Source organism: Pecten maximus, chromosome 1 (assembly GCF_902652985.1).
Source record: "Pecten maximus chromosome 1, xPecMax1.1, whole genome shotgun sequence".
NCBI classification, from domain to species: domain Eukaryota; kingdom Metazoa; phylum Mollusca; class Bivalvia; order Pectinida; family Pectinidae; genus Pecten; species Pecten maximus.
In genome coordinates this window covers 51,350,040-51,374,983 of record NC_047015.1, presented here as the reverse complement: position 1 = coordinate 51,374,983, position 24,944 = coordinate 51,350,040, and the positions used below count along the sequence as shown (strand labels likewise).

Below are 24,944 nucleotides of genomic sequence, written 5' to 3'. Positions count from 1 at the left end.
ATAAAGAATTAAATCAAAAATTAGAATCAATGTCTATATAAAAAGCAATACACATTATAAAAGAATATATAAATTAAGTCAAAATCTGAGAAAATTTCAGGAATATTCAAATTCATTCAAAACAATTTCAAGAATGTATTTCAAAAATCAAAATTGATCTAAATAGAAAAACAGCCAATTACAAATTCTGAAAAATGAATTAAATATTAAAGTCAACAAATCTGATGGTTCGAAAATGTTTTCAGGGATATATTTCGAAATACTTAAATTCAAAAATTTATTTCAGAAAAATTTAAAATATATATCTATATTTAAAAACTAAATTTAACAATGATCTGAAGAATGCATTCAAAAATTTATATTTGATTTTGTTTATAGCTGCAAGTGAACATTGTGATTACCATTGATCTGAAAATTGAATTCAAAAATTTATTGAAAAATACCTTTTAAAATATTTCAACTAGAAAATTTATTTAAAAGAATAAATAAATATTTAAATACAAAATTCAACAATCACCTGACGATGAAATTCATCAAGAATGTATTCAAAAATTAATATTTGATTTTTTTTATAGATGCAAGTAAAAGTAAAAATATAAAGAATGAATTCAACAATGATAAGAAAAAAAAATTTGTATTTGAAGAAATTTATAAGTCAAAATTGTTCTGAAGATTCCGTTCAAAAAATTAACGTGAAGATTGAATTTAAATAAACATTAAAGAATAAATATTGAAATATTTAAATGAATTCAAACATTTATTTAAAGAATGATTAAACATTTATGTAAAAGAATGAAAATTAAAAAACAAATTATCTGAAGAATTAGGTTTAAACAGTTTCATGTAAAAGTAAAAATTAGTCTTAAGATTGAATTAAGAAAATTTTAAAGAAAAAGTTTTTGAAATATTTTAAGTATTCAAAAATGTATTTCAAACAATTACTGATTACTGATTTTGATAATGATCTGAAGAATGTATTCAAAATAATATTTGATTAATATATTTAATATGATTTTTTTTAAAGTTGCAAGTAAACATTGATGTCATGATTGAATTCAAAACTTTATTAATAAACTTTAAAAATTATCTGAAGAATTGTGTTTAAAGAGTTTCATGTAAAAGTAAAAAAAAATAAACTTAAGATTGAATTTAAAAAAAATATAAAGACAAAGTTTTAAAAATATTTCAAGTATTCAAAAATTTATTTCAAAGAATCAAAAAAGCATTAAAGACATCATTCAATAATGACCTGAAAAATGGATCTAAAAATCAGTATTTGAAAAATAAGTAAAAAAATATTTAGACTTCATGTCAAACTTAATCTGAAAATTAAAATTCAAAAATTTAATAAAAATGTGAAGATTGAAGTAAAATATTCTTTAAAAACAAAATATTAAATTATTTAAATGAATTCAAAAAATTATTTTAAGAATAAATACATCATCAAAATACTGATGTAAAGAATTTTTTTAGTATTAATTCAACAATGACCTGAAAATTGAATCTATAAATTAGTATTTTGAAAAATCAGCAAAAAAATATTAAGACTTTGCCAAAATTAATCTGAAAATTAAACTAAAAAATGTATTCAAAAGAATTGAATATTTAGGACTTAATTCAACAATGACTTGAAAAATGGATCTACAAATTTATATAAGAAAAATCTTGTTTAAAAAGTTTCATCTACAAGTCAAAAATTAATGTGAAGATTAAATTCAAAAAATCATTAAAGATTAGATACATTATTGTAAAAAAGGAACTCAAAAATCTAAAAGACTAAATATTGAAATACTGATGTTAAGAATGAATTCAAAAATTCATATATGAAACATCTAGCTTAAAAAATTTCATCTACAAGTCAAAAATTAATGTGAAGATTAAATTCAAAAATTCATTAAAGAATATATACATTATTGATGTAAAGAAGGAACTCAAAAATATATTAAAGACTAAATACGGAAATACTGATGTCAAGAATCAATTCAAAAATTCATATATGAAACATCTAGCTTGAAAACTTTCATCTACAAGTCAAAAATTAATGTGAAGATTGAATTCAAATATTCTTTAAAAAAATAAATATTAAATTATCTAAATGAATTCAAAAATTTATACCTGCATTCAAAAATTTATTTTTTAAAACGAAAAATATTTAAATGAATTCAAACATTTATTTACAGAATAGATTCAACATTGATGTAAAAGAATGAAAATTAAAAAAAAAATATCTGAAGAATAAGGTTTAAACAGTTTCATGTAAAAGTAAAAAAATAATCTTAAGATTGAATTTAAAAAAAAAAAAATAAGTTTTTAAATATTTTAAGTATTCAAAAATTTATTTCAAAGAATTAAAAATATTAAAAGACAGATTTTGACAATGATCTGAAGAATGCATTCAAAATTTAACATTTTATTTTTTATAGTTGCAAATAAACATTGATGTGATGATTGAAATAAAAAATAATAAAAATGAACTTAAACATTTCAAGATTCATTCCAAAATTTATTTTAAAAAATGAAAACATTTAAGACCTTTAAATTCATCAATGACCTGAAAAATGTATTCAAAAACTTATACTTGAATATTTTAATAGTTGCAATTAAACATTGATGTAATGATTGAATTCAAAACTTTATTAATAAACTTTAAAAATTATCTGAAGAATTATGTTTAAACAGTTTCATGTAAAAGTAAAAAAAAATAATCTTAAGATTGAATTAAAAAACAAAAAGAATAAGTTTTTTTTAAATATTTCAAGTATTCAAAAATTTATTTTTTTAAGTTCAATTGATGTTTTCAAAGAATCAAATAGATATTTAGAGACTATCATTTGAGCAATGCATTCAAAAACTTATATTTGAAAAAATGTATAGTTTATTAATCTGATGATTGAACTCATTAAAAATAATTGATTTAACATCGATCTGAAAATGAAATCTTTGATTGATATTTAAAAAATTACATCAAAAAGCGAAAAAAAATGACCAAGAATAAATTTTAAAATCTATTTTTTTAATAATATATCTCACAAATTCAAAAACACATTTCAAAACAATTTTTTTTTTAATATTAAAAACATCAAATCAAAACATTATTTAATAGACCAATTAAACACATCACCGCCGGCCGCCATGTTCGTTTGCTCCTTTCAGGATCTGAAAAAGAATTAATCTAAAGAGTGTTATTTGGAAATATTTAATATAGTACCGTTTTACCAAATAATTGTTTAGTAAAATCAATGATATTAGATTAAAATCGATATTGTCGCACAAATGTTTTTTTAACCAATTTTGTAAAATTTTGTTTTATGATTTTGTTTCATTCGATTTCCACATATTTTTAAATGTTGGTATTATACAATTTAATTTTGGTTTTACATTTAATTATAAGATTTTTTTTATTGTTTATTCTAAACTATCTTAACTTTATATTTGGTTTAATTTTCAATTCATTTTTGTTTTTTTTATTTATTTGAGTTTTTATATCTACTTTGTTTTCATACTGATATCAATTTTAAATTGTTTAATTGTTGTGCACTTAAAATTTAATTATATTCTTTAGACATTTTAAATCTAGTTAATTTCTTATTTCTATGTTTTTATATTAACCTTATTCTGTATACTTCTTTTTAAATTTTTATCGGTATTATTTTATTTCAGTTTTAATAACATGATTATTATTAATTTTATTTAACTTTAATGAAACGTAGAAAAATACATGAAAAAACTATGTTCATCAGCCGTAGTTCAATAACCTGCTGGTCCTTAAAACAAACAGAAAAAATACATCTGACAAATAATCTGCCCTTCAATTCTACAACAGCAAAAAGACGGGAAAAAATCCGTCGGCCATATCTCCGTCGTGGTCCAATGGGCGGCTGGTCCTTCCGGGATCTGCAATGTATTGATCTAAGAAGCATTATAATTTGAAATTATTGAAAGAACGTATCGTTTTACCAAATCGTTTCCGTAAAATCGGCGATACTTTATATACACCGCCGCAATAAAATCGAAAGATACATTTGGACAGATTTGTATCATCAGGCCGCGTCACTGATGCTACAAGGCACTATCACTTGTATCAAAAGATACTGTTTGTAGGGAAAGGGAAGCAAATGTACAGAAACATCATTCAAACTTGGTGCATTCATAACCACCCGTTAAGGTTTGAACGTAGCCTTGTAAGAACTTGTATCTGACAAATAATCTGCCCTTCAGTCCTACAACAGCAAAAAAGACAGAAAAAAAATTACCTAGACTGGCCGGAAATACCTGACCGGATATCCGTCGGCCATATCTCCGTCGTGGTCCAATGGGCGGCTGGTCCTTCCGGGATCTTCAATGTATTGATGTAAGAAGCATTAGAATTTGAAATTATTGAAAGAACGTATCGTTTTACCAAATCGTTTCGGTAAAATCGGCGATACTTTATATACACCGCCGCGATGAAATCGAAAGATACTTTTGGACAGATTTGTATCACCAGGCCGCGTCACTGAAGCTACAAGGCACTATCACTTGTATCAAAAGATACTGTTTGTAGGGAAAGGGAAGCAAATGTACAGAAACATCATTCAAACTTGGTGCATTCATAACCACCCGTTAAGGTTTGAATGTAGCCTTGTAAGAACTTGTATCTGACAAATAATCTGCCCTTCAGTCCTACAACAGCAAAAAAGAGACAAAAAAATCATTACCTAGACTGGCCGGAAATACCTGACCGGATATCCGTCGGCCATATCTCCGTCGTGGTCCAATGGGCGGCTGGTCCTTCCGGGATCTGCAATGTATTGATCTAAGAAGCATTAGAATTTGAAATTATTAAAAGAACGTATCGTTTTACCAAATCGTTTCGGTAAAATCGGCGATACTTTATATACACCGCCGCGATGAAATCGAAAGATACTTTTGGACAGATTTGTATCATCAGGCCGCGTCACTGATGCTACAAGGCACTATCACTTGTATCAAAAGATACTGTTTGTAGGGAAAGGGAAGCAAATGTACAGAAACATCATTCAAACTTGGTGCATTCATAACCACCCGTTAAGGTTTGAATGTAGCCTTGTAAGAACTTGTATCTGACAAATAATCTGCCCTTCAGTCCTACAACAGCAAAAAAAAGACAGAAAACAATCATTACCTAGACTGGCCGGAAATACCTGACCGGATATCCGTCGGCCATATCTCCGTCGTGGTCCAATGGGCGGCTGGTCCTTCCGGGATCTGCAATGTATTGATCTAAGAAGCATTAGAATTTGAAATTATTAAAAGAACGTATCGTTTTACCAAATCGTTTCGGTAAAATCGGCGATACTTTATATACACCGCCGGGATAAAATCGAAAGATACTTTTGGACAGATTTGTATCATCAGGCCGCGTCACTGATGCTACAAGGCACTATCACTTGTATCAAAAGATACTGTTTGTAGGGAAAGGGAAGCAAATGTACAGAAACATCATTCAAATTTGGTGCATTCATAACCACCCGTTAAGGTTTGAATGTAGCCTTGTAAGAACTTGAATCTGACAAATAATCTGCCCTTCAGTCCTACAACAGCAAAAAAGACAGAAAAAAATCATTACCTAGACTGGCCGGAAATACCTGACCGGATATCCGTCGGCCATATCTCCGTCGTGGTCCAATGGGCGGCTGGTCCTTCCGGGATCTGCAATGTATTGATCTAAGAAGCATTAGAATTTGAAATTATTGAAAGAACGTATCGTTTTACCAAATCGTTTCGGTAACAACGGCGATACTCTATATACACCGCCGCGATGAAATCGAAAGATACTTTTGGACAGATTTGTATCATCAGGCCGCGTCACTGATGCTACAAGGCACTATCACTTGTATCAAAAGATACTGTTTGTAGGGAAAGGGAAGCAAATGTACAGAAACATCATTCAAATTTGGTGCATTTATTACCACCCGTTGAGGTTTGAATGTAGCCTTGTAAGAACTTGAATCTGACAAATAATCTGCCCTTCAGTCCTACAACAGCAAAAAAGACAGAAAAAAATCATTACCTAGACTGGCCGGAAATACCTGACCGGATATCCGTCGGCCATATCTCCGTCGTGGTCCAATGGGCGGCTGGTCCTTCCGGGATCTGCAATGTATTGATCTAAGAAGCTTTAGAATTTGAAATTATTGAAAGAACGTATCGTTTTACCAAATCGTTTCGGTAAAATCGGCGATACTTTATATACACCGCCGCGATAAAATCGAAAGATACTTTTGGACAGATTTGTATCATCAGGCCGCGTCACTGATGATATATGATTATATTTCATGGAATCAATCGATACTGTAGGGCCTGTAATTCTAAACTTGTATTGGTATTAAACATCATGTTGAAATAAATTTTAAAGTATGTAAATAAATTATATGAAAAATCGATTACTGATTTTTTAGGTTTGAATATTTGCCATAACTTTGTCAGTTGAATTACAGTGCCTTTGTCGCTGTGAAAAATGTATTTGTGTGTGTGTTGTGTGTGTTTATTTGTTTTTTCTGTGTAATTGATCACTAGCAAATCAAAATCCATAACCAGCTGGGTACGTTTCATTTTGACATAATACATTCCTTAAACTCTTATGAAATTACATTCGGGTGGCACATTAACAATATACAATAATTTCAAAACACGAGATAAGATATAGAAAACTAATCCCTTTGTCATAAAAAATGAAGTTCAGATATTTTTTTTTAGATTTTTTATGTTAATTTTTTTTTTCATTTTACAGACTGACTCTCTTTATCATCAGTTTCACGACTATTCAATGTAAGAACTGCGAAGTGAATAAATGACATCATTTTCCATCGTTATATAAAAAGATAGAAGCTGTCTATTTCAGTAACCGTGTATATATCAATATGTCAGTTATACTAGTAACCAGCGGTGAAAGCGTTTTTTTTGTTTTTGTTTGTTTTTTGTTTGAAATGTAAGGAAATATTCTTGGATAGCATTTACTTCCACATTTATTTGAATATGTGATCAGTGCTAATCAATAAATAAAAACACATGTGACATAAATCGTTTATGGATATTTAAAAATGAATTATGGATATCAGTAGATCGGGACTTTTTTCCACTTTGGCTTGCCATACGAGTAGGCCTAGTGTAAATGTCAAACGTGTTCATTAACGTTTTAGAGACGGTCGACGTTTAAATATGTAATATTTATTTTCTGTATTGTTTGTTTGTTGAATGAAATTACTGTTTCGTTAGGCCTAGTTGATATATGTTTATGTTTTGATATCTTGATCAGCTAATATTTGTTTATGTCGAGGAGCAACGTTTCGAGAATCATATCACATACATATTAGCTTTCGATGACATGAACTTTCAAGGAACTGTTGTACATGTACTTCAGTACACACTAGCAGTATATTGAACACTTTGATTTGAGATGGTTATTAGGACAGTGTCAAAGTATATCATCTTTTGCATTAATAAATAAATGAAGTAAATTTTCAAATATATTTGCCTCAAATACCATACAACATATTTAAACCTTTCACTTTTATGCACCGAAGAAAATGACATGCAAGAAAGCTGTTCTGGCAAATTTAAGCTATGATATTGTCAATTATTATGTCGCATTAAGTAAAATTCAATTACTTTGGATGTAGAAAGATGGGGTGTAATTTTTTTGATCTTTTGAAATTAAATTATGAATTGATTCATTTTTTAAGGCCCACACTGCCATGGAAAATATATTTACAGGCGCATACTACTTTGCAGGCCTCTGACCGCAGTCAATTTCCCTCTGTGTTCTAGTGAAGAAAAAATACTGTAGAAACAAGAAAAATAAAGAAGTTTGAACAGCTAATTGCAATTGAAGGCCTCACACCGCAGTAAATTGCGGTTGTCCTTGGACAAGACACTTTGAAGTACTTTCATTACTGTTGATGGCGTGCGACGGGCCTCCAATGTGTTGTTCAGTGAGGTAGTCACCAACTACTACAGAGACCCACCTCAAAATAAACGAACTGCTATTTGATAAAAGGGATGAAAAAAGTTATTAAAAAAGAAAAACATGATTTATTATACCTGATTAAGCTTCATTTACATTAAACTTGCTAATTACCCAATTTTCATCAGGGAAAGATAAAGGGAGATAACTCGCTCATCTATTCGTGATTGATCGATCAATAACTTTATAGTGATTCCAGACACTACGTATAAAAAGTTGCAAAATTTTCAAATAAAAAAACCCATTATAGACATTTTCTAATTTGCTTGACATGAACCACTGACACAGACACTGAACATGACTTTAAACAAAAGGGAAATTCTCAAAATGCCATTTTATTGAAATAGATTTAGCAAAAAACCAAACAATTTTTCTTCTTTTGGTTCCACTGGCAAATACAATAAATGGGATTTTCCTCGCGCAAGTATAAATTATTAACCTTTTCCTCCAAGATTGAAATTGGGGTGAGTTAATTCCCATAAAATCATGAAGATTTACATATGAACAAGTTAATCCCTCTATTTTGAGGAAATTGGTCCAAATTTAGATATTGTCAGATTGCAATGAAATTTGGTATGTAGGTACATCATGGGACGTCGGTTACTTTCGTAACATCACTTTAACTTTTTTTTAAACAAAGTGGCCACCATTTCCTTGACTTCTGATTATTCCTAGTTAAGATATTGTCCTATTTTAATGCATTTGATTTGTATGTACATCATGGGAAACCAGTCACTTTCGTAGCCTGATTTTCACATTTTAACAAAATGGTCACCATTTTCTGGCCTCTGATTGGTCCAAATCAAGATAGTGTCCGATCTTAATGACATTTGGTTTGTATGTCAATCACGGGACATCGGCAACCCTTGTCATCTCACTTTCACATTATAACAAAATGGTCGCCAATTACTGGCCTCTGATTGGTCCAAATTAAAGTATTGTTAGATTAATTTTAATGAAATTCGATATCTAGGTACATCATGGACACAAGTCCCTCTCGTAACGTCAATATCACGTTTTAACAAAATGACCACCATGCATCAACTGAGCTCTGATTTTTTCAAATTTAGATATTGTCCGATCTTGATGAAATTAGATATGTAGGTACATGATGGGACATCGGTCACTCTTGTAACCTCACTTTCACATTTAAACAAAATGGCCGCTATTTCCTGACATCTGATTGGTCCGGATTTAGATATCGTCCGAATTTGATGAAATATGATATGTAAGTACATCAAGGGAAACCGGTTCCTGTCGTAGCCACACTTTCACGCTTTAAACAAAATGGCCGCCAATTTCTTGCCTCTGATTGGCGGAAATTTAGATATAGTTCAATTTCCATTTAATTTGGTAAAAGGAGGCATTAGGGGACTGCAAGTGTAACTGAATGGGTTTTTTGTCTTTTTTTTTCACCAGGAACCACACAGTCTTTTATTGGTCGAAACTTAGATATTGAGCGGTTTTGATGAAAACTGCTGAAACAGAGTTATCACCCCTCACAACGCTTCATTCTCTCTGTGACATCCTTCAGGTGTCACCTCACTAGTTAGTTGTAATTATGAAGAAGTCTTTTCATATGATGTGTAATGTAACTGCTGAAAAAAAATCAGTTTTTTGCTATTAGATCTTGCTCTCGATCATCAGTAGGAAAATTGCATTTCACTCAAAGTTATTCTCAACCTTTATGTATTAAATTCTTCAATGCGCGACTAATTCACTTAACTTCATATACAGTTAATACAGTTTGATAAGAACAATACGAGATCAAACAAATCTAATTGGAAGAAATTGTGAAAATGTGACATCACGAGCGTTCAATACGACGCTTCATTACTGTCGCAGAGTACAATTCGATGTTAAACGGAATACCACGTGATCAGATTTGGACCAATCAGCAACTAATAAAAACTGAAAATGTAATAAAAAGTTATATTGCTTGTTATGTCTCCGTCGGAGACACATCATTGCACGTTGCTTTACTATACTTTCTAGTAATTTGCTGGAAAGCCAGTCTGGGGTTTTCAATTCACCGATATATTTACAATACAAAGTTTTTACAATGTACTTTTAACAAGAGGCCCAATGGGCCATAACAGTCACCCGAGCTCTGGTTATATTATGCCGATAGCTGAAACCCTCTTGTCCGATATATTTCATATATCGAACACCTCTGGGTCTGAATTAGAGCATTGCCAATTTTTTTTTTTAGCACATCTGCCTACTTTGGACACCGCCCCTCAGCCCCTGAGGTTAGTTAAAGTAAAATATTCATAACATCTAACCAACTCTCGAAATGTGTTATATCAATAGAATTTCAAACCGAGATGTCAGTATCATCTCCTAACTTCCTTGCAGCAGCCAGGGAAGTAGACAGACGGGAAAGATCTGCAATAAGTGTTGACCTCTTCAATGTCACCATAGAAGAAAACACGGAAGAAAACGTCAAACTCTGCGGGGGGTCTTTTAGTCTCCTCTTATGAACAAATTACAGTCATTGTTGATCACAGCAGACGCTAGATAGTGACCACAGGGGCTTGGCACTATAATACATATATATATGGACCATCATTTGGAAAATCGTGCCAAGCCCCTGTGATAGTGACTAATACTTGGCAGTACCACTATCGTTTGAATTATATTTTAAGCAAATCTCTGATATAATATATCACAGTTGGACGGGGCGTTCGTTTCGTCTACCTAAGATTAGCAAGGCAAACAATACGTCATGTTAGAGCTGTTGTGTTGACACAAATCTCCGTTCATTTAATATCATTCGATATGTTTAACCTTGAAAGCAAATACGTGGCTGACGTCTGCTCATCACAATTTTAAGGTAAGGCAATGGAAAGATGGCTTACAAATGACGTGTGCTGTTATTAGGAGGAATGCTGGTCTACAGGTAGGACGCAAGGCTAGGTGAGTGAAGGGACGCTGAGTCCCAGGACGGACACTGTGTTGTATCCTTGCACAAGATACTTTAATCCATGGTGTTCGGGTCAGCTTACGTGTGTCATGTGATATGGTAGTTATGACAATGTCGTGTGAGAGGGGCAACACGTAACAGCAGCTCCGGCTGAACGAAAGTATGTGAAAGACGATAGCTGGTAGCTGAAGGCTCGATAGATAACAAGCGATTTAATACTGTTATATTGCGATGATCAAGCGGCATATGCGAACTTCAGATTATTAATCATCTTCATCCTACTGGCAATGCTAGGTAGGGATACTAAAATATTATCTCCAGCACTTTTTACGCTGACTGTGTCGATTGTCATGGCGTTTCGCTGGGTATGTTACAACACAATCAATGTTGTTTGCTGAAAGAAAATATGTGATAGTGTTCCGTCTGACGAGATAACAATTTGAATATATATGTTCAGAGCAAAAGTGAACGCCATGTCAATATTTGGATTGTTTGCCACTACTATTATGTATATATAGAGGGGCAACTGGGAAACAATTAACCTATAAAAAATCAGTTTCGCGCTAATACAGAGACCAACACAAACATACCACAGCCTGAGGTATTGTCAAAACCCGTACATGGGGCCATGGTCTCATACGACCAAAGCGAGGCTCGAATACCGGAGTTTGCAGAGCTAGTGTATTGAAAAACACATCCTTGTGGTTAGTACATAAAGGAGGTGAACCTTGTTAAGACTTTTAACAACTTGCCGTTCTAAAAAGGCGTATTCACCTACCAATAATATAACAACATTGTGCTCTACTCCAGCTACCGGAAATAAGGTTCAAAATGAAGTTTGTCTTTCTAGATCTGGTTGTGGTAGTGATGTTGGCTATTGTTGGCCTACGAATGAGAAAAGCCAAATCAAATACGGAGATGAAATTTCACAGATACATTCATTGATGTGATATAGGCAGCTCATAAATAAAAATTACAAACTTTCTTCTGATTTTAAATATCGCCATCCGGGTGGATGCTTGGTAGACCTTTGAATGGCGTATATGTTTTCTGCTATCTTCATGAAATATTCGGTTATTATTTGATATTTCAGTATTTGCGAAGTTATGAATAATGACTTTTATAATAATTTTGTTCTACATGTTTTATATAGTAGATGGTCTCATGTCCAGTTTTAACCAAGAGACCACGAGTCGTTATATAGAGTGGATGGTCTTATGTCCGGTTTTAACCAAGTGACCACGAGTCGTTATACACGTTATATAGAGTGGATGGTCTTATGTCCGGTTTTAACCAAGAGACCACGAGTCGTTATGCACGTTATATAGAGTGGATGGTCTTATGTCCGGTTTAAACCAAAAGACCACAAGTCGTTATACACGTTATATAGAGTGGATGGTCACATGTCCGGTTTTAACCAAGTGACCACGAGTCGTTATATAAAGTGGATGGTCTCATGTCCAGTTTTAACCAAGAGACCACGAGTCGTTATACACGTTATATAGAGTGGATGGTCTCATGTCCAGTTTTAACCAAGAGACCACGAGTCGTTATACACGTTATATAGAGTTGATGGTCTTTTGTCCAGTTTTAACCAAGAGACCACGAGTCGTTATACATGTTATATAGTGTGGATGGTCTCATGTCCAGTTTTAACCAAGAGACCACGAGTTGTTATACACGTTATATAGAGTGGATGGTCTCGTGTCCAGTTTTAACCAAGAGACCACGAGTCGTTATATAGAGTGGATGGTCTCATGTCCGGTTTTAACCAAGAGACCACGAGTCGTTATACACGTTATATAGAGTGGATGGTCTCATGTCCAGTTTTAACCAAGTGACCACGAGTCGTTATACACGTTATATAGAGTGGATGGTCTCATGTCCAGTTTTAACCAAGAGACCACGAGTCGTTATATAGAGTGGATGGTCTCATGTCCAGTTTTAACCAAGTGACCACGAGTCGTTATATAGAGTGGATGGTCTCATGTCCAGTTTTAACCAAGAGACCACGAGTCGTTATACACGTTATATAGAGTGGATGGTCTCATGTCCAGTTTTAACCAAGTGACCACGAGTCGTTATACACGTTATATGGAGTGGATGGTCTTATGTCCGGTAATGATAGACTTATTGGGATTACAGCAATGACATAACACCGTCAATATTTTCTATTTCAGACGGCAAGATGAGATCACATTACCTTCTACATGTTAGTCTGCAGGCTATCATTATAGCATTTACATCATGTCAGTCCTTCCCAGTAGTCAACACTCCTTCCGGTTCCATCAAAGGCGTGGTCGTTCCCTACTCCTTGGAATGGATATCGTACAGTTCCGGAATATTCCATACGCGAAAGCCTCCAGTTGGCAACCTCAGATTTGAGAAACCACTTCCGGTAGAACCTTGGACGGAAACTCTAGACGGAACTGTCTTTGGGCCATCCTGCATGCAGGATAAAAACGTTTTTGCAGAATTTTGGAAAAAGGCAGACAACAGTGAAATAACAGAAGATTGTTTACAGCTAAATGTTTATGTACCCGGAGCTGTTTCAACTGAGGTTAAAAAGCCGGTGATGTTTTGGATCCATGGTGGGGGGTTTACCATGGGATACAGTTGGCTATATGACGCGTCATATCTGGCAAGAAAAGACGTCATCGTTGTCACCATCAACTACCGTCTCGGAGTATTCGGATTCTTAAGCACGGAAGACGCCGAACTGCCAAGTAACTTTGGTCTCTGGGATATGATTGAAGCCCTGAAATGGGTAAATAAAAACATAGCATCATTCGGAGGCGATCCTGAATCCGTTACCATTTTTGGAGAATCAGCAGGAGGCTTTGCTGTGTCGCACTTAGCTTTGATACCAAGCACTGCTGGTTTATTTAAACGCGTCATCCCTCAAAGTGGATCTGCTGTAGGTTTTACTGGTGTTGTGTCGAATCCTGCACGTGTTGCCAAAGCCATGGGGAAATTGGTTGGGTGCATATCCGAAGAAGACGAAGAAATCGCAAACAAGATTCTAATTGATTGCCTCAAAACGAAGAGTTCCGAAGAATTGTTTAAAGCTCAACAAAACCCCGGCGTTCTTTATTTGGAGACCACTACCTTTCTGCCCGAAATCTGGCCTGCTATTGATGGAGAACTAATTCGAAGATCACCTTTAGACAGCCTAAATGATCCAAACTCGGAAGAATCAGTTTATTTCAGATCGTTAGATATGATGGCGGGCACAACTGACAACGAGGGATCATTATTCATTTTCCTCGTGTTTGGACTTCAAGAATCTATGAAGTTTAACATTACCGATGGTATACCTACGTCTGTTTTATGTGACGTGGTCGCACCAACATTAGCCAAGGAGCTGTTTAATGACGACACTATAGTTTCTGATTTACTTTGTAAAGAATATGCAACTGATGATCTAGCGCAACAAGCAAGAAATATAGCCAATTTGTGCGAAGATGCATGGTTTGTTGGACCTACGGTGCAGCTCTGTGACTTCCATTCCAAGGATAAGCCATCTGCAAACACCTATCACTATTTGTATACCAAGCCGGCGAACATGTCAATGTTTCTTCCGGAATTTTCCTGGATGGAAGGAGCTGGACACGGGGCCGAAATACTGTATATGTTTGGTCCAAGGATCTTTAGCGAATTGGATGAAACTTTGTCGTCTGATGAGGGAAGGACTTTTACGGACATGCTTGTCACGTACTGGACCAACTTTGCTAAAACAGGGTAAGTATTTTGTTATTATTCATAATATATAGAAATATACACTAGATGAGGCGAGTATATAGTCCAACATAGGCATGTGGTCAAAATAACCCGATATTATTTAAATAGATATAGATTGATCAGCCTAAAATTAGAAATTAAAGTACGTTTTTGTGTTTTGAACGTATACATCCTCTTCTGGAAGGAAACATCAACCAGTGTTATAAAATACAGTACATAAGCTGTATACAGAAATATTGCTATTGTAATATATTCTAAAGGGTTAAACATTCACTTTAGGCAAGCTGCATCTCAAAGCGGCTTAAAAACAACACTATTAGTAGCCCGAGTTCCCTCTGGCCCTAATTTCATACTGCTTTTTGCTGTATCTGTTTAGATTCGGACTGTTGTATGATTGGACGCATGGCAGGACACAAAACAAAGAGTTTGAATCAGTTTGTCATGATTTCTTATATTATTTGTTTCAAATAGTTTCAAATCACAATATCAACCGTTTCACAAATTATAACAGGATAATTAGTCCACATGTATTGGTATTCCAATAGATACAATGTATATATATCCAACTTTGTAAATTAAGCAAGTCCAATATAAGTTCTGATCACACTTGGTAATCCGTAGTGTACGTGTTGTCCATTTGCTGGTTGGGAATCCAACTGCCGCCCGGGTCTCCGGTGTAAACATATAAAATGGAGCTGACCATTGTCTTAATTGACACGTATACGAGTATATAATTAAGATGACTGACACGAAGAGGCGTTATCACAGGTAAATAAAACTGGACATGCAAGTGAACTTTCCCTGACATAACAATAGATGATGTAATCGCCTCGGGAAGGTATTAAGGTAATAAAACATTGAAAAGTGGAGAGTTCGAGTGTCATTCCTAATTGTTGAAAGAATTAAACATAAGCTTGGGGACAAGATTAATTATGTTCCATACAATGCATTGAAACAGATATAGGTACAGGTAAACACAGATTGAATAGAATAAAGGAACAAATACAAAATATCGGAAAGTTCTCTATGATAACTTCCCTCTCGCCCCGGAAGACTCTGTCCCAGAGTCTAAATGAAATGACACATTTCCAAACATAAATAATGTCCGTTTAAATGTCCTTTTAACTTCCGCTGAAAAAAAGTCCGTGATATGAACACAATATATATACATTCTTTTTTGTATATTGTCTTTTGAAATAGCACACACATTTTGTGTGTAACAGTGGATATTTTTGTTTTCAAGAGACTTAATTTAAATTACCTCTGAGAGTGTAGGAACGCAATATGTCTGAGTTAAATTTAAAGACATTTTTGAATTAGGTACTGTAGGACAAAGAGTTTATTGATAGCCGAAATGGGGTTTGAAGTTTCGACGTCTTTGATTTGGACGGAATTGTTGGTTCGGAGGCACGAAATTTCGGTTGTTTTGCGGATTATTGTGAAAATTAACAACCGAACTACATGAATTTGCCTCAAAATTTTGTATCTTACTTTCCAGATTAAAAATAGTTTCTTTGCTGATTGAAACTTCCTTTTTGAGACATAATATTTCATCATGGTTTTCTTTTTCCCTTTTCTCAAGATATTCATTTAACTGTTTCAGTCTATCATTTTCAGCTTGATATAGTTGAAAACATTTTGAAAAACTTTCTTTGAGATCTTCGTTGTGATTTTGAATTTTGCTAATATCTAGCCTCAAGTCTTCATTTTCAGATCGAAGATTTACAATGATGAGTTTAAGCTCTGTGATTTCCAACTTTCTTGGATTTGTTTCTTGATGACATTTAATTGTTTGTTCTTGAAATGGACTTCTTTTGTTTATTTTAACGAATTCCGTATCCGAAAGTTCCGAAAATGGAAATGAGCAAGCGGTTGATTTTCGGGAGATAAACTCTGACACACGTTTTGCGTCCCTGCTTTGATGAAACGTACTTTTTGACTTTTGAGATTTAAAATTTTGATTGTTTGGTTCTAATGAAGGGCGCTTTGAAAAACATACCCTTGAAAAATGTCCGAATTTGCCACACTTGAAGCATTTGACTGATTTTGCCTTACAAGTTAATTCAACGTGCTCTTGAAAACAATGGAATACCCACTTACCACATTTAAAACATTGAGTTCTGGGCGATGATCCAGAAAATTGTGGCCTGATGGGTGACATCCTGGGTCCCTGGTGCTTTGTAACCGTTGATTGGCAAGCGTCGTCGGGTAGATGCTGTAGTTCACGTGTCCATCCTCGATTGGCCGGTACGACGGGTTTAGTCTTGGGGAATACTCTAGGGTAGTGCTGGCTTGTGGTTTCCATGGTTAACATCTTCAAGTGTTGAATGTGGCGAAGATCTTGGGTTTCCAAGTATCTTGTAGTATTTGAGGTTCCAAGGATCTTGTACGTAACTCGTCTTACACAAATCAATGTGGCAAGTTACTCCGGATTCTCACACCAATTTTCATACTGCTTTTTGCTGTATCTGTTTAGATTCGGACTGTTGTATGATTGGACGCATGGCAGGACACAAAACAAAGAGTTTGAATCAGTTTGTCATGATTTCTTATATTATTTGTTTCAAATAGTTTCAATATCAACCGTTTCACAAATTATAACAGGATAATTAGTCCACATGTATTGGTATTCCAATAGATACAATGTATATATATCCAACTTTGTAAATTAAGCAAGTCCAATATAAGTTCTGATCACACTTGGTAATCCGTAGTGTACGTGTTGTCCATTTGCTGGTTGGGAATCCAACTGCCGCCCGGGTCTCCGGTGTAAACATATAAAATGGAGCTGACCATTGTCTTAATTGACACGTATACGAGTATATAATTAAGATGACTGACACGAAGAGGCGTTATCACAGGTAAATAAAACTGGACATGCAAGTGAACTTTCCCTGACATAACAATAGATGATGTAATCGCCTCGGGAAGGTATTAAGGTAATAAAACATTGAAAAGTGGAGAGTTCGAGTGTCATTCCTAATTGTTGAAAGAATTAAACATAAGCTTGGGGACAAGATTAATTATGTTCCATACAATGCATTGAAACAGATATAGGTACAGGTAAACACAGATTGAATAGAATAAAGGAACAAATACAAAATATCGGAAAGTTCTCTATGATACTAACACCATGTCAGGGCCAGGGGAAATTGGGCTACAATATTAGATAGTTTGAAAAGAATGAGTATTGAAATTAAGGACACATTATAAAGCCGATTGATCTATGATATGTAAAATTTAAAAGAAAAATGTAGGAAAACTTTGATTCAGTACTCCACGATATAGAGGAAAATTAATACATTTTCTTCTTCTTTTTTCTCTCTCCTTTTTTTTTTTTTTAGCTTTTTTTCAAACATATATATAATAATTCGTAAGTCAATCATACAATTATTCAAATATCTTCGTTGATGTCGTGTGCGTGTTATCTTATAAAAAGAACATGTAACAATATTACTTTTAATATTGCATTTTTACATTTTAAACAAAATGTTTTGACACAGGAATCCCAATGGAGATGGCCTGGTCCAATGGGAGGCGTTCACCTCCAACGGTCGGGACTATTTGGAATTGAATGACAAGGCAGTCCCAGGTCAAAACTTGTACGAGAAGAGGATGAAGTTTCTACTACAAGACGTACCTAACAAACTCAACGACAGGGTGAAAACCGAGTTATAGAATTGGAAAATCTAACTCAAAGAGACAGAAAAAACTGAGTTAAAGTAATGAAAAAAACAACTCAAAGATACAGTAAAAACGAGTTGAAGTAATGGACAAAACAACTCAAAAAGACAACAAAGACCAGTTATAGAAATGGAAAAACCAACTCAAAGATACAGTAAAAAGGAGTTACAGAAATGTTAAATCGATATAGTATCATGACGTGTCTAGTAAACTCAGAGTTAAAACCGAGTTATAGCAATGGGCAAGAAAAAATAAAAAACGGAATTGTGAAATTGGAAATCTATGTTCACGGGCGAATAATATGATTTCGTTATGAATACGATAGAACTACAAGTGTACAATGAAAAAATGCAAATATTGGCAAGATGTGTAAACAAAGAATGAATTTGAACATATATACATGCTTGGGATTTCTTTTCATGTAAAAAGGTAACGATAATTTTGGTTTGTGGACAATTTACGGACCTATCCCTTTCAAACTTCACATACTACTTCCCTAATACATTGCGGTTTTTTGTTGTTGTTTTTTTTTCGGATCAAAAGGTCAAGGTCAACGTTACTATAAATAGAAAGCTGGTCTCCTCGTAATAACTTAAGGTCTATGGAATGAACAAACTCGGGCTTCACCTAGTGCTTCCTTACCACCAGAGCTTGATTTCGGTTTCTTCCTGAATCCAGTTCAAAGGTCAAAGTCACTTGCTATTAATAGATTGGGGGTTTTTTTTTGCAATAACTTGAGTTTCTTGGAACATATGTTTGAAAAACTAATTCCCGCACACCAATGAAAGTTCTGCTGGACCAGTCAAACTCAAACTTCACACACGTCTTTCTCATTGGACAGTTTTGCATGTAATTGTATTTCAATCAAAAGGTCAAAGGTCAGATGTCAATGTCACCATTGTTGATAAGTATCATTCAGCAATACCTCGATATGTTTAATAGTCAAAACCTTTTATCGTCAGCCTGAGTTTGAAAGTTTTCTAATCTATCATGATATTTCATTTTCCAAATGGCGACAGTGACAAGGCTTAACTAAAGCTTAGAATCATGGATCATAAACACACGCGACTGAAACAATAGTTTATTACAAATAGCATCATATACAAATAGAATATATAAGTAAATATATCACAATATAATCAGATATATATTTATTTTCACAAGAAAAATACAACAATTTCTAAAGGTATTTACAACTGATGAGGAAAATACAACTGCAATAAAAGTATATACTTCCAAAATTATCTTGTTTGAAACAACAAAATCATAATACCTTTTTTTTTATTAAATAACCTATTAAAAGATATCACTTTAAAGTTACAATTTATTTGATGTCATATTGATGATGATTTCATCGAAGACAGCAATAACAGGATTATTTGGATGTTTATTGTGACAACAAAAAGTTCTAATTAACAAAACATTTATTGTCATTCATTGACTATATGTATATGTATTAACCCTTTCAACCCTGAAAACACTTAAGTGGACTCTGCCACTCATTCTTCATTAAAGTCCAATATGGTCAGTAGGGGTGAAGGGTTGAACTTAAACTGAAAGCATTGATTTACAGGGTTAAGAATGCATGTGTCCATATCTTGAACTTATTTGGCCTTTGATCATGAGTTGAAGGTGAAGGTCACAATGCTATAAACACAACACACTGCACACTCTCCGTGATAGTTGGGAATATGTCCCAGTGATCAAAACAAATAAAACCACCGCATCAAATTTAGCTATATGGTGCCCTGACGAGTGTTCGATTATATATAGCATTCTCCTTATGTTAATTTTTGAACGATGATTTTTTTTTTACCTTTCTATTCTCATGATTCAGATGTGAAATAATGGGTGCTGATTACAGGAAGTTATCCTCTAAACAGCAGGAAGAACAATTTATCACTGTATGTTGGACCACAATCATGTACCATAGAAGTCAGAATTAAGTCTTTCATATTTCATAAAAAGCACCGATTCAAGGGGGGAAAATTCACCTAAATTACAATCTAAAAACAAAAATGCACTAAATAATGACAAAAACAAAAATAATTCCATACTTAAAATTTGTCTATTAGGCCTTAGTTGGTTCTCAGGCCCTCCCTTATCTTCTTGGAAGTAAAAAAGAAAGTCCTTTAATTTTAATAGTATAATATTTTGCTGGCAACCATAATTAAATACATGACTGTATATATCAACTGAACTTACTATATGTACCTTGGTATACTCATTTTGATTGATGAAAAAAATGGGTGTTTTATACCCATTTTTAAAAAAAATGAGAAATGAGAAATTTCTAATGAGAAATAACGTACAAGAACAATTCTTGAATTGGTAAAAGCTTAAATCTTTGGTAGATATAGAGCAAGATTTTACCTAAAAAAAATCATTTCTAAAAAATCACTTTAATTCTTACTTTTAACAAGACAATATGCAAAAATATAAATACTGCATCTTAAAAAAATACACATTTTACATCACAGTTTACTTATAGATATTACAAATTGTACCGTAAAGGTTTTGTTCTTGACATACACTAACAGATTTATATGCCATGAAATTGTCTTATCTATTTTTGTATGTCATGCATGTGAATTTTAATTAAATATTTGTAACTTGCAACCAGACACACCCCTCTCCACCCCCCAGAAAGCTTGTTAAGTAGTCTAATAATGCTGGTGGTCAATTATATACTATCTGATGATGATAGGTAATAACAATACAATTCCATACCATATTTTACTAGGTATAAGCCCATGCTGGAAGCCCTACCCGCAACCATCATTTTCCACATTGTCACTGTATATGCTCAAAAATGTTTCAGATACTTTATAGTAGGAACACAAATAATTTGAACTTAACTGTGGCTTGGAATTTTTCGTACAAAAATCCAGACAGAAATTACTGTCTTGAGAATAACATTAGTACCATGTACATATGATACAAAACGAAATAAAGGCATTTTATATTTCGAATTTCAACCATAGTCATTCTGAACACATTATGGAAAAACATTCTGTGTTTTTGGATTTTCAACCTGGTACTCTTATTCTTAACACATTGAGAACATATACAAATGTTGATTATTTAAAACTCAACGTATTTGTCCCTTCAAGGGACATGTAAATCAGTTGTAAAATCATATAAAAAATCTCACCAGGTATTTAAAAAACACCTTAAGGGTCAACCTTATTTTAATAAGTAATAATGTACAAATTGTATCAGATTAGATGTTAAATGACAACTCAAATTTCTAAAAAAAAATACTTCTGTATGTTGTATACTTAACTTTTTTTTTTTACTTCTGGTCACAGGTCCGTCTCCCCGTACTCGGTAACACTCTATTTACCTTGGAAACACTGACTCACTATTATAACATACTCATTAATACATATTTTCTGAACGGTTTTTAAGCAGACTCCAGTCTTGAAGTTTTTAAGTAGTAATAGTCGGTCTATTATATATAGTACAAGGTCATGACCCCTCAGAAATTGGTTATTTTTTAAGGGTTTTTTTCAATGGTCATGTAGTAAAAGATGTCTTTTAATGAGTTTAGAAATACATGTATAACAATGACAATGTATTCTGGGCTCTGTTTGATCATTACAGTCAAACCTACCTTAGTGACAATCTGAAGTAAGTGACTCCCTCTCATACTGTAAAAGTGGAAATATTCGCGGTATGGAAATTTTCGCTTATTTCGCTATCAGTAAATCTCCGTGAAAATTTCCACACGCGAATATATTAACACATAAAAATACTAAATATAAAAGATACAAGTTAGCACAAAAAATATCTTGACGGCACGAAAATATCCACACCGTGAACACTTTGGAAGCTGGCTAAGCGAAAATTTCCACACGCGAAAATATCCACTTTTACAGTATGTGACAAAATGTTCCCCTCCCAATGCAATTCATTATACTTCTTCAGCTAGCTAAAGGTTTCTGGCTATTTTTTGATTCTGATACCATCTGACAAATCCTAAGACTCTGAATTGCAGTGTAATCCTCTAATATTGTTGGAGTATTTACTATAGTAGTTACCTTAACCTGGATTAAAGACAAGCTGTCATATGTCACCCTTTTATTACCTCCCTTTAAAGGTCATGTGACAGATTTTACTATTTTGATCAATGAAATTTTTCAAAAACTAACTTTGAAATGTTCAGTTCCATTGTGAAGTGATGGAAAAGTATGTTTCACAATTTGTACAGGCCACACTGTTGTTACACAGACCTTCAGGTTTGTAAATATGACATGGCAGGCATGTAACCTTTTCTTTGAAAACATTCAATGCTTCTTTTAAACATAAACATTGTTTATCATACTGAAAAAAATGTACATTACTAATGAATGGGTTTTTATCCTTATAATTTTCTGGAATTAACATTTCAGTTAAAATTGTCACTGTTACTAGGGACTTGAGCATACTACTGTATAATCATATAAGCTAAATCATCCATCACCTAGCTAAAATTGACTACACGTATTATGTATCTAAATTTGACTATAATTATTATTGAGCTAAATTTGACTATTTTTATTATCGAGCCAAATTTGACTACAGTTATTATCAAGCTGAATTTAGTCTACAACTATTATCAGGCTAAATTTGACTACATTTATTATGGATGTAGCTAAATTTGACTACATTTATTATCAAGCTAAATTTGTCTATATCTATCATGGAGCTAACTACATTCATTATTTAGCTGAATTTTTCTTCACTTATTATCAAGCTAGAATTACTGCATTTAATTCTAATACCAAATTTGATGACCCTTGTTATCTAATTTTAACTACCCTAAATATGAGATACGTAAAGCTAATGAATCTACAAAAAGCTAATTTAATTAAACTTTATTTGTATTGCCCATGAACCTCATTTAATGATAGAATTGTGGGTAATATCATGAATATTAATTAGCCTATTGTCACACAACTTTTATTCCTTGACACGGTTGACACCATACTCATAATTTAATGTCTAAAGCTCTCAATCAGATAACATCATAAAATATAAATAACTACAGGATTCAATCTCCTGGTTGACCTTGATTTTTCTACAGGATTCAATCTCCTGGTTGACCTTGATTTTTCTACAGGATTCAATCTCCTGGTTGACCTTGATTTTTCTACAGGATTCAATCTCCTGGTTGACCTTGATTTTTGGAATGCTGTTTTATCAATACAATTTCACTACGATCATGCTTATAATGTAGTATGATTTATGATTGACTCTTTACAATGTAGATGAAATTGTACACCATTGTGACCAATCTCGATCCCGGCAAATATTCATGAAATCTGCAGATTTAAAGAAGTTCATATCTACATGATTCATATCATTAAGGCCCTATAATAGTCACTTACACAACTGAAAATGGTAACTGAAACTACTGTTTGGTTTGGTTTATTTTGGTTAACGTTCTATTAACAGTCAGGGTCATTTAAGGACATGCCAGGTTTTGGAGGTGGAGGAAAGCCGGAGTACCCAGACAAAAACCACCGGCCTACGGTCAGTACCTGGCAACTGCCCCACCTGGGATTCAAACTCGCAACCCAGAGATGGAGGGCTAGTGATAAAGTGCCGGATACCACCGAGGGCCCTTATTGAAATTACAAACTTTCTAAATGTTTGAGTGTTAAGTGCTATCCAAGTTAAAATGATTTTAAAAGCATACACAAATAGAAATTAAATGGTGGTCACAGATTAATTGTGTCAAACATACATACTATTTTTCCTTTTTTTCAGTTCAACATTTGTCTGGCCATATTGTATATTTTGCAAAAAAAATTAGGGAAAAAATGTAAAACCTCTTCTAAGGAAAACAGTCAAAATAGAAAATATCAAATCATGATTTACATGAATTAAATCTAAACATAAGTAACAATATATATTTGAAATAGTTAAGCTGGCACAGATTAGTATTGAGCAACTGATCTATTGGTAGTTAATACGTAAACCATAAAACATTCACTCTCACAATCACTTCTTAATGATATTTCAAAAACTAGACTCTATTATTGATGGTGATTTGATTTCACAGTTTAAAGTATTACCACAATATATATTAAGTACATTGGTTTCACGTAAGTTTATATATACTGAATCATAGGATTAAGTACAGTCTCTTTCAGTCAATATAGGTTTTGTGTAGCACATTCCTCACACCTAGCATACCATATCAGAGAGTCTTCAGGTTACTTACATTTTAACTTCAGTCTCTCCCCTATCATTAACATACAGTGAAACCTGACTTTAATGACTCTGTATTGGACCGATTCATTGTGTCACATGACAGTGTGTCGGTAAGGTCAGCGTCCGTAATGATAGTGAAGCATGTCCCTGTTCTGGTGGATATGATTGGATGTTGTTACAGTGAGTGGCCGGTAAAGTCAGTGGTCGGTAAAGTCGGTGGTCGGTAAAGTCAGTGGTTGGTAAAGTCAGTGGTCGGTAAGGTCAGTGGTCGGTTAGGTCAGTGGTCGGTAAAGTCAGTGGTCGGTAATGTCAGTGGTCGGTAAAGTCAGTGGTCGGTAAAGTCAGTGGTCGGTAAAGTCAGTGGTCGGTAAACTCAGTGATCGGTAAAGTCAGTGGTAGGTTAAGTCA

The 24,944-nt window shown here is 33.5% G+C and overlaps 1 protein-coding gene across 1 annotated transcript in view; it reads left to right on the top strand.

The window, feature by feature from the left end:
- LOC117316811 (carboxylesterase 1D-like) overlaps positions 1-21,596 on the top strand; it is a 25,335-nt gene extending 3,739 nt beyond the window's left edge. Inside the window, exons 3-5 of the mRNA XM_033871621.1 lie at positions 10,868-10,886; positions 13,091-14,651; positions 18,155-21,596. Coding sequence (XP_033727512.1) covers positions 10,868-10,886; positions 13,091-14,651; positions 18,155-18,329 — 1,755 coding nt within the window. The 3' untranslated portion in view covers positions 18,330-21,596. The remainder of the gene's footprint in view (positions 1-10,867; positions 10,887-13,090; positions 14,652-18,154) is intronic.
- Positions 21,597-24,944: the final 3,348 nt, after the last annotated feature.